At 34.1% G+C, this 12,153-nt stretch overlaps 1 protein-coding gene across 3 annotated transcripts in view; it reads right to left on the bottom strand.

Annotated features, from left to right (window-relative positions):
- The window catches only part of DYNC2H1 (dynein cytoplasmic 2 heavy chain 1), a 385,810-nt gene that overhangs the window by 318,598 nt on the left and 55,059 nt on the right, over nt 1-12,153 (bottom strand). For all 3 annotated transcript variants that reach the window (XM_070473685.1, XM_070473686.1, XM_020900373.2), the window contains exons 24-31: nt 12,038-12,152; nt 11,310-11,480; nt 9,985-10,367; nt 7,806-7,938; nt 7,588-7,705; nt 5,808-5,920; nt 3,692-3,811; nt 330-480 (exon numbers count right to left, since the gene is read on the bottom strand). In XM_070473685.1, the coding sequence (XP_070329786.1) occupies nt 330-480; nt 3,692-3,811; nt 5,808-5,920; nt 7,588-7,705; nt 7,806-7,938; nt 9,985-10,367; nt 11,310-11,480; nt 12,038-12,152 (1,304 nt within the window). The remainder of the gene's footprint in view (nt 1-329; nt 481-3,691; nt 3,812-5,807; nt 5,921-7,587; nt 7,706-7,805; nt 7,939-9,984; nt 10,368-11,309; nt 11,481-12,037; nt 12,153) is intronic.

Raw genomic sequence — 12,153 nt, 5'->3', positions numbered from 1 at the left:
TACATATCTATAGACATAGATAAATATATATCTAATATCTAATATATAGATATAGATAAACTTCTATACACATTGAACACAACATAAAAACGGGAGGATAAAGAAATCTATAAAATGGGAAGGTTTCTACATTTCATTAAAAATAATAAATTATTGATTCTAAGTACAATATAAAAGTTATATGTTCATTATAATTCCTAAATAAACCTCCAAAATAGACAGATTATTGATCAACTGACAGACAAAAGCACAATAGATAAATTAAGAGAGAATACTCAAAGAAAGAGTCAAATAACAAAGGTCGGCAAAAGTGGGACACTCTTCCGTACCAGTGTTCCCTGGGTCCTCAGAACTTGTGTCGACGTTAGTATAGTGCTCTAACTTATTTACCAGCTGGGTTTCAATCTGATGAAGACTATGATCTTTGATCGCATTTTCTACATCTTCAGTGAATTTAATCTGCTCTGCCAAGCATAATATCTAATGAACAAAGAGAAAAATGATTTTCAAAAGGTGAATTTATTTCGAAATATTGTATAAATGTAAGGAAAGATACCTTTTTCCAAATTTCCAATTACATACTGGATCTCTCTACCTGAATATCTTACTGGCACCTCAAATATTAATAGAGCAATACATCCGTAGGAAAAGCATTGTGTGACGCAGCTGAAGCCTACTTCTCAGAACTCATCTCTCACTATTCTTCTATAGGCCTGTTTTTGGGCCTTTGAACCCACTAAGCTTATTATAACCTAAGTGCCTTTGTACCTTATTCCCCTGACTCTCTTCATAAATGGCTTCTGTTAGCCAACAAAGATATCAGAATATTTAATCCTATTTATTAAAAAGAGTAATCTTGTAGCATTCCAAAATAATCTCTCAGTATACCACCGAAGTCTACAATTTCAAAATATCAATTTTATCTTAAAGCAAGATTTGTATTAATCATTCAATCTAATCCCCATAAATAGAAACTACATATAGATCATCTAAATATAGATAATCAATAAAGCAAGGTTACTGATAAAGCAAATGATACACTTAAATACCAGATTTTGAAAACATATATTAAAATACTTTGATACAGTTCTTGAACAAGGACCCTCCTTTAAACTAAAGACATGAACCATCCATCATCATATAAATCACTAAACCTACTGACCAATTACTACTAAACAGACTGTCTTTTTCTTATATTTACCTTTTAGCATCCAGAAAATATCATTAAATGCCTCTATTTATCAGACGAATTATCTATATATACATTTTAAAACAATATAGCAGGCTAAGCTGCTGTTTGCTCTAAGTCAGAACATTATACAAATACATCAAGTTCTTCAACAAAAAAGAAAGTCAATTAGTAACTTTCCAGGACAAAGTCATCTCTCATACTTTGTGGTACAAAACTCACCAGCTTTTTCATCAAGTATATGGTAAAGCATTTACTTTGGCCACCTGATGCAAAGAATTGACTCAATGGAAAAGACCCTGATACTGGGAAAGATTGAAGGCAGGAGGAAAAGGGGACAACAGAAGATGAGATGGTTGGATGGCATCACCGACTCGATGGACATGAGTTTGAGCAAGCTCCAGGAGTCAGTGATGGACAGGGAAGCCTGGCGTGCTGCAGTCCATGGGGTCGCAGAGTCAGAAACGACTGAGCGACTGAACTGGACTGGAAAGCATTTAAACAAATCCAAATTTGCTTTGCGAGAAAAGACTCTGCTCTTTAATTTTCACATGAAAATGTTCACATGCCACCTTGAAACTAATATGTATACAGGTGGATTTTCATTCAGGCAATACTACTGAATTTCTGTATTATAAATAAGTGCACATCAATATCTCAATTTTTAACAGTCTGCTGCACAATTTCTATGTGAGACTAACAGAAATGATACTCAAGACACAGCCTTGACTAATTCTCATGTCAAATTACCATTCAGATACCTGAATAGACACTAAGATTTTAATTGCCTAAAATATAATGGTCACTAAGGGTGTTGCTCCAGTAACATAATTTAACCTTCAAAATGAGTTGCCATGGAGGTATTATTACACCCTCTTAACTAAGTGGCCAAAGAATCACTCCAAAGATAGGATTTGGACCAAGGTCTATCAGATTCTTTCCACTTTATTATGCTGCCTCCTTCCCACACCAGAAAGTGCTTTCTCCACATTATTTCAGGTCTTCACAAAGATGTCTTTAGAGAACTGAATGAAAAGTACACAGTAACCTGTCCCAGACATTCATGCAGCCAATTATACTATTCAATCCATTTATATAAAGTCTCTTGAGATAACTTTTTCTTAACATTAACTGCTAATAAACTAGAATTCTTTTCTAGATACAGTTTAGTAGTTCAGAGCTAATGAACTATTTACATTTATATTTTTAGTAGTTCACATTTTTACAGAGATAATGAGCTATTTACATTTTAGTAATTCACATTTTTACCTGACTTCTCAGAACCCAGAACTATTTCATGCTCAATCCAGCAACATTCGTTAGCCTGTAACTCCTAATACATCTCCTGATATAACTCTCATTTCCTCAATCTAATTATTATGTAATTCTTGCTTTTGTATATTTTTTAATATTGTGTCTTTTATTCAAAGTCAATTTAAATACTACCTGGAAATTAACAGAATACTAGGAAACATTTCCAGAGGTAATAAAACACTTCAACTCTGACTTTGCAATGGCATGATTTTATTCATCAATGATTATTTTTATTTTTCTCTAAGAACTTAAGATTTTTTAAAAACATATTTTAGCTTGACTTAAACTGCTAAAAGATGTAACTGATATGAATCGTAAAATAGCTAACAGGCTAAAATGTTGCAAATTTCCTAACTTCTCATGCTTTAGAAGAACCAACATAAAAACCTGTTCCAATAGCTGCTAAATATTTTAATTTGAAAAACAAAAAACAGGTAGATTTTCCTGTGAGAAATCACAGATTATCTCAATGCCTGCCTTTCACAGTCCCTAAGAACTAAAGTTCCTGATATCCTATCTGTATGGCATTAGTCTTGACCAGCAATAAAACTAATCCTGAACAAGGCTGGATATTTAATCCAAGTCCTGGTGCTATACTTTAACATGGCTCAGAACAAGTTTTGTAATACATATCCAACATCCAGTGTTTCAGAAATGAGTTCCTATGAACACTGACCTGCAGCAATACCAATATCAACCCTGTAACCCAGCTCTCTTCTTTGCTGTCAAAGTTCTAGTTCAGGGCTATGATTGTTTCAGACCTATACTAACACTCTGCTAAACTTCTGCCAGCTCCACCCTCCCTCATGGGAAGGGTGAGAGACAATGTTACAGAGCCTGCGAATCTCCATAGTGATGGACTAAGCCTCTGGGACCGGGAAAGTACTACATCACTGATTCTGCCTCCCAATTCCACCCCCCACTAGCTTGATGCTGCAAAGTCAACAGGCTTCTGCTTTGAAAGCATCCAAATTATAGCAAACTAATGGAGCTAGAAGGGAATTTCACTATCGCACAGTTCCTCCCTCACATTTCACAGTTGAGGGACTGAGGAAGGTAAGCAGTTTGTCAAATGTTCACTGTTAGATAAAGGGACAACAAAGATTCCAATTGTTTAAGCCTTCTGACCTCTAGATCAGGGATCTCCCAATGATACCATGCCTACCTCTAATGAAGACATTCCCTTACCTGTGAAGGGAAAAAGGATGGGTCAACTGCACCTTGAGAACTTCGACCAGCAGTAACGCATTCTATCAATAACTCTTTCAAAGTCTGCTTCATTTCCAAGGCTAAATCATTTAACCAAGTCTGAAAATAAGATTAGAAAATGTATTTCTTATTACACCAGTCACAAAAAGGAAACACAACCTAATGACTCTATTTCTTATTTCATGAAAGTTATAATTTCTTACTGAGTCTCACACTCCAAAAATGTGCTCAATGGCATATATTTTTTTAATAAACTATTTAAATAAATTGAAAATAACTATTTTTTTCACCTCTTGGGATAATATTAAGTGTGAAACTCAAAAATTTGTAGTTAGTTATCACTATCATCATCCATACAAACCAAAAAATATGAACATTTTAAAAGTAACTCATTCATTTCATCATTATGACAAACTAAACTAGACAGCTGGGCCAGTAAATTAGAGCCACACTGACTGGCTAAGTTCCCTGGCTCATGCTAACCTGATGATCTCATATTTAGAAAACTGTAACTATAAAAAGAGATTGCTTCATTAAGGTGAACTATATTACTTAGGGAGTTAAGCCCCCTCTTCAAACAAAACTAATTCTGTTTCAAGGTCAAAACAATTTTTCAATTATTTGATTATAGATAAAAGAATAAAAGTTAACTAAAGTCAAAATAAGAATGATGATTGATCAAAATAGCAATTAATATTTAAGAATCACTACTTAACTTTAAAAAACTGCATCATTCTCAATAAAATATGAGGACAAAACTGCAAGCTTAAATAGCTTTTCATCATGACCTATTTTGACTCTAAGTTCTAGCTTTTTACTGTTTATTTTTAGAGTGTCTTCCAGCATTAAAAAGAGCACAGACTTTTGTCCAGTTCAAAAGCCAGGGCAGCTAAAGAGTACGGGCTCTCAGTGCGAGGCTGCAGACACCTGCCCTGCTACCATCCCGGGAGCTTCCAGGGCTCCGTGCTAGCCCAGCTGCTGACAGCGCTTTCTCTGTGTGCTCCACCAGTCCTGATAAAATTACAAGAGAGGAAAACAACAGCAAAAACAACAAAACTCTTCACCAAACACAATAGCTACCTAACAAACCAAAGCTTACAGCCACCTGATTGACACTCCATATCCAATAAGATATAGAGGCCCAACCAAGAATGGACATTTTACTAAGCTGTACAGATACATATATGATAAGGCATGGACCCGACCTGCAGTTGGAAGATAACTTTAGAACTTAAAAATTATAATTTTATGCATACATCCTAATGCTGTTGGCTTTATCTGTGTAACTGTAATAGGCACTTGACAGTTCACTTCTAATCCAATAGAACAAATTAATCAATAGTTGCAGTATAAATGCACTAGTTTCAAGTTTACTTGTTCACTTAAATCATCTTACACAACTCAGATTCTGAAGAAAAAAAGAACAAAGACTTATTGAGAACTTATGTTCCAAACACTATAGTGTGCGTGCGTGTGTGCATGCTGAGTTCCTTCAGTTGTATCTGACTCTGAGACCCTATGGACTGTAGCCTGCCAGGCTCCTCTATCCATGGGATTTTCCAGGCAAGAATACTGGAGTAGATTGCCATGCCCTTCTCCAGGGGATCTTCCTGACCCAGGGATCAAATTTTCATCTCTTATGTCTTGAGTATTGGCAAGTGGGTTCTTAAACACTGGTGCCACTGGGAAGTCACACTATAGTGTACCTAACACCAATTATCTCACTTAAGTTTCAATGAAACAATAGCTTCATTGCAATAGCTAGTAGGACTTCTCATTTAACAGTTAAGAAAACTGAGACTCAAAGTTATCTAGCTAATAAGTTATGGAACTACAATTAATATCCAAATCTTTTTGACTTCAAAGCAAAAGTTCTTCTCAAAGTTACATGCTGCCTTCCAAAAACTAAAAATTCATATTCTCCTTAATATCAAATCAGTGTAAACATAACAAAAAAAATTATTTTTAAGATATGAGAAAGGTTCTTAAAAGGCCTAATTAACCAACTTACTCTACAAATGACCAAATTACTTTTGATACAAAGTTCATACTGCTAATTTTTTAATACCTTCACACTTGAAAAAGAATTACTTACCTCTACATTATTTGACAGAAGAACTTTATTTTTAAAAGATACAACTTCTCCTTCTAAAGATTTCATTGCAGTTATATGTTTTAATTCCTCATCGAAACAGACGCTGTGTATGCCTATATTACAAAAGCAACAATTTAAATGCAAAAGCTTCCTTAAACACATAATTATTAGATATTACATATGATTACAAAGTGTATACTTCATAACATATATATATTAGAATTATATTAATTCAATTATATAATACAGAAGAACAACTTTTCATCACCAAAAACTAGAAACAAACCAAATACCCAAAAGGTGAATGAGAAATTGTGATATATTTGCACAACTATTTTCAGCAAAGAAAGGAATAAAATATAATTGAAAATAGATGATGAACAAAAAAAGCCAGGCATAAATGAGTACATAAGAATACATACTGATGATTCCACTTATTTGAGACAAAAAGATAAGAGTAAAGGGGGAAAGCAAACAACACTTCCTTTTCCCAAAATTTACACTCACTTTATGGTATTAAGAAAAAGACACATGACCTAGTTTGGATCTTCAGAAAAACTCCATAGGTTACTATTCACAATTTAAAGAAAGAAACTAGATTTCAGAGAAGTAAACTAACAAATAGTAGAGGCAGAACTTGAAAGCAAACTTTCTGATTAGAAGAACTCTTTCTACTATCTCCACAGGCCAAATCAGTTACAGATATAAGCACTTTAAAGCTTAGGATACACAATGGTTAGTAAATACTTCTGTAAAACAACAAAGAGTAGATATTAGAGGTTTTTAAGTTCATAACATCTCTTCGTCAATCACTCAACCCTATGCTTGTAGTACAAAAGCAGCTATAGATAATAATCGGCATGGCTATATTCGTTTCAACAAAACCTTCTTTAAAAAAAAAAAAACCAGATTTAGCAAATCAGATTTGGCCTGTAGGCCTATAGTCTGCTAATCCCTACATATAAGTGAAGATGAAATTTCTTTTTCCAACAAACAATATTTTAAGAAAATAATAACAATCATTGTTTGTGTAGCAAACCAACTCCAGAAGCAATTACTCAACTTAAACGATTCAACAACATCAAAGCATGTGGCACTGCACCTCTCCACTTCACCAGGTAATCTCTCCTATTCCTGTAACCTAATGATCATTTATGCGCTTCCGGGTCACTCAGTGGCAAGGAATCCACCTACCACTGCCGGACACAGCTTTGATCCCTCGGTGGGGAAGATCCCCTACAGAAGGAGACAGCAGCCCATTCCAGTATTCTTGCCTGGGAAACCCCGTGGACAGAGGAGCCTAGCGGGCTACAGTCCATGGGGTCACAAAAGTCGGACACGACTTAGCAACTAAACAATTATCATCTATACACAGATGACTCCCAATTTTACATCTCCATTCCAGGTACCTCCGGCTAACAATAATTGCCTATTGAGTATATCCACTGGGATGATACTCAGGACACCTTAAACTCAGTAATGAAGGGACATGTTCTTCCTCACTTCCAGACCTTATATTGGGTTTCCTGTGTGGCTCAGCTGGTAAAGAACCCGCCTGTAATGCAGGAGACCTGGGTTCAATCCCTGGGTGGGAAGAACCCCTGGAGAAGGAAATGGCAACCCACTCCAGTGTTCTTGCCTGGAGAATCCCAGGGATGGGGTCGCACAGAGTCGGACATGACTGAAGTGACTTAGCAGTAGTAGCAATAAGAGCCTAATATTATGCCTGGAAGATAGCTGAAACTCCATAAACATCTCCTGAATAAATGCTGAATCTTACCAGCAAAAAGCTTCTTGAGGTGAGACTGAATCACTGATGGATTAGTAGACTGGCCCAGTATTTCTAATAAGTCATCATCACCAATAAAGTAAAATCTTGGGAATGCTGAGCGTTTTTCCTTAAAAATTAAAAACAAACAAAAAAAAACTTATCTTTTCAAATAACTAAGATATTAAAGCACTTTGCAATTTATTATACAAGGATTTAAAAAAAAATACCTCCAAGAATTCATTTAATGATTTCTGACATCGTTGAAGCTGATCAAGTATCGTTAATAGAGAGTTTCTGATTCCTGCATGAGTAGTTAATGTTGTGACTCTATTATCTTTCTTGATGTCAAGCATTATTGATCTGTAGAAGAAAAAAACTTACTTTCACATCTATTTTAACAGTCTTTGGCTGAAAAAGAGATATGGAGGCTTTTCTTTGTCTGCCTAAAACAAACTAGTAATACCAGTATAACAGTAATACATTATTATACATCTAATACACAATCCTTAAAGTTAATAACCTATTACCATTTTTAATCTCCTTTATTGCATATTATCTTATTTCATCAACTCACTAAACAAATATTAAGCCTTACCTCATAGAGATAATGGCCCAGTGACAGAGAAAGAGATTAAATAATTTCTCTGAATATTTGAATAAAGTTACGATAAATGCTAAGAAAGAAAAGTATAAAAACTTGTTAAAGTGGTTAATGGGAAAACCCCTAACCTATGACTTATTTGAGGAAGTAATTTAAACTGAGATTTAAGTAATAAAGAAAAAGAAAAAGGCAATGAGTAGGAGGGAAGCAGTTTCTGGCAAAGATCATGAGAAAGAGCTCAATATGTTAGAGAAATGGGAAAGGAGTAGATCCTCAGATATGTTTTATCCTTAGAGCAATAGAAAACCATTTTAAAGTTTTACTTAATAAAGGAAACAAGTAATGCAACAACTCTGGCTTCTGTGTGAAAAACTTATTGGAGAAGAAGAGAACAAGTCAAAAGATTATTCAGTAGTCTGAAAAGTTTAGAATACTTTAGAATAAAACCAAAAAAGTAGAGATATAAAAGATATAATAAAAGAGATAAGTACATTACAATCAACAAAATTTGGTAACAATGGACTTGGAAATGGAGAGAGGGGTCAAAGATACCCATTATGCTTCTGCTTTGAGCAGTTAGGTGGTACCATTTATTGGGAAAGAAATGACAGAGAAAATACTTGTGGGAAAGGGATTTGAAATAAAGTTATGAATTTAGTTTTGACATGTTCATGATATTTAATATATTTAGAGATCAGAAAAGAAAGATAGGCTCAATAAACAAGTTGAGGAGACCTTAGCAACTAGATGAGAATTGATTCTGAAAGAAGTTCAGCTCATTAAATAGAGAATATGGAATGAGAAAACCTACAGGCAGAAACCTGGAGAATGTCTGCATCTAAATGTTTAGAGAGAGGTGAGGACTAGGAATCAGGAGTAGAACCAGATAGTAAGGCAGAAAACCAAACAGGACAGGGTCACAGAAGCCAAAGGAATAGACTTTCTAAGAAAGAAGAAATGCTCAACTCTATTAGATACTAGTCAGAGATAAAGTAAAACAATGTCCATCAGATTTACAGTGGGAAAATAACTGGCAATTTTAGGAAGTATATATTAGTAATATTACTATTGCTATAATAATATAGTAATATCATTACTATAATAATATTCATATTGTTGTTGTTTAGTCCCTCAGTAATGTCTGACTCTTCTGTGACCCCGTGGACCACACTCCACCAGGCCTCTCTGTCCATGGGATTCTCCAGGCAAGAATACCGGAGTGAGCTGCCATTTCCTTCTCCAGGGGATCTTGTTGACCCAGGGATCAAAACTGCGCCGTCTCTTGAATTGGCAGGTGGATTCTTTACCACTGAGACACTTTAGAATCCCCAATATTAATATTATATAGATAATAATATTACCTATATAACATTAGACTTCTCTTGTGGCTGACAGTTAAGGATCTGCCTGCAATGCAGGAGACCCAGGTTCGATCCCTGGGTCAGGAAGATACCCTGGAGGAAATAGCAACCCACTCCAGTATTCTTGCCTAGAGAATTCCATGGAGAGAGGCGCCTGGTGAGCTACAGTCCATGGGATCACAAAGAATCAGACATGACTGAGCAACTACACACACATATAATATTAATATAGGTAAAGTGGTAAAGATCGACACCACATAAAAATGATTCAAGAAGTAAACGAATGAATGAGAGAAAATAGTTTCTCAAAAGGAACCAAGAAAAAAAAAAAGTTGAAGACACAGATAATACTAACAATGTAAAAGTAATTAGCATGTATGAAGTACCTCACAATATGAATAAAAACTCATCTTATGTGTCCTTTTTTTTATGTAGCGTACTGACCTAAAATCTTCATCAACTCTGTTGAAGCGTGTCTGTTCTTTTGGCAATGCTCCACGGCCAAAAATGGGTTCCAAATAAACCCACTTTCTCTGAATGTGGTTTAAATTCTGTAGACACTCATCTAACTCTGCAAGTTTTCTTTCCCAAATTGACACTTTATCTTCAAACCCTTTATAATAAGGAGAATCCTTTAAGGATTGAAGAAGGCATCTATTATCTCCAACTTGATTTACTATATCTTTCCAGTCTTTAATCAGCTTGATGGTTCGACTTTGGCTGTCTTCATAATCAACCAATGTAAATACTGCTCCAACTCCCCACAGATCAAGTTCACGTAAAGCTTCTCTGATTGTAACTTCACCTTGTGCCCGACTATTTAAATCCTATTTAACACAAAATATCCATATTTATTATTTCAACATACAAAATAGGTAAGCTATATCTATTTTATAAGAAAATATATTTTTATTTGACTTTTCACTGTAAAGCAAAAAAAAAAAAAGTAAGTGGATATATTTTAGATGCAATCCAAGAGAATTACTGGCTCAAGTATGAAGGGATGTCTGGTTCACATGGTCAAAATATATACAAAGTTCTGCCTTATGCTTTTTAAAACTTGTAAAAAAATTTAAAACATCCATTGCAAACCAAACCACAAAAATATTTAAATTTTGCAGAACTCAGGAGTTTTTTTGGTTACTTAACTGTAAGTTCCAACACATCTACAATGATTAATCATCATCTAGAGTCACCTCCTATAGAAGTCATGTTTTATAATCTTATGATTATCTACATATGTGCCAAGGTAATAGGCAAAGATGAAAACATATGTATTAGATAGAAAAATAAAACAATTTAACATCAAAAGTCCTTTTATGGGCAGAACACAAAACAGAAAGTCTACTACTTACAACATAATTGTGTAAGTTTTACTTTTACCTGAGACCTATGCTAAAACTGATCAGCAAATTGGTTCCTTGTTTAGTTCTCTGTATTTTTGTATCCCTGAGCTTCTATTTATAATATACCCTATGATCTAAAGTGTATTTCATGTAAAATGCTTTGCATGTGTCTGCTGACTTCTGTCTTAAAGACATATATTACTTCAGATATTTTTCTCTCTCTCAAGGAGGGGGTTTATATTATTTCTATAGCCCCATGTACAGATTCAGATAAACTAATGAAAGAATAAAGGAATAGTGGAACACTGTCACTATTTTGAAGGGAGGAAAGAAATTTAACTTGCTGTTTTAAATAAAATATAAAGCAAAAATATATGTTAGCAAAGGTCAGATCTATGGGATATTTATAAAAATGATTCTCACTTTAAGGTCTGAAGCTTTGGCAACAACTATATCAGCTACTCTAAGCAGATCACCAAATAGTAATTTCTCTAAACTAGTCCCCCTCGGAAGGCCAAGAAGACGAAAAAGGTCGAGCCAGTGATCTGGAGAAAGATGTTCTCCTCTCACATATTTCAAGACAGGAACGGCAATCTGTTAAAAAAAAAAAAGAAGATATGCATGTATATATATATTAGCAAAATGCAAATTACTATTTAATTTTATTACAATTATGTATAAACATTTTAATAACTATATTATCTTACTTAATAATCTTGAAATGTTTAAAAAGAATTGTATAATACTTTTTATTATACATTGATGTGAATACATGCACATTTCCCTTTGTAACTTGATATATTTTAAAACATGACCTAAAATATTTCTATTTTTATAAATTTAGAAAATGACCTATATCCTAAATATGCTAAATGACCCACATTCCTAATTGCTAAGTTTCAAATACTCCACTTTATAATAAATTTAACCATAAATTTCTTACTTTTAACTTATTTCACACTGAAGCAGAAATATCAGTAACTTTTCTGGTTTACTCTATACTTTGTATTTTTTTGTGTAATGGAATCATTAAAAATAGATAAACTAAAGTTACAGTTTGGGATTCCCAGGTGACATCACTCCATAATAAAAAGATACATGAACACTGTAAACATCATTTTTAAACAATAGCATAAGTAAAACTATCTTACTTTATATTTGTCAACCTCTGATTGTAATTTCACTGTCATTACTGAATGTTCTTCAACCTTTCTTAATCTGTCATGCCAATTCATCAAAAATTCCTCAAACAGATAGGTCTTAGTCC

Source organism: Odocoileus virginianus, chromosome 10 (assembly GCF_023699985.2).
Source record: "Odocoileus virginianus isolate 20LAN1187 ecotype Illinois chromosome 10, Ovbor_1.2, whole genome shotgun sequence".
NCBI classification, from domain to species: Eukaryota; Metazoa; Chordata; class Mammalia; order Artiodactyla; family Cervidae; genus Odocoileus; species Odocoileus virginianus.
This window is presented reverse-complemented; position numbering and strand designations above follow the sequence as displayed.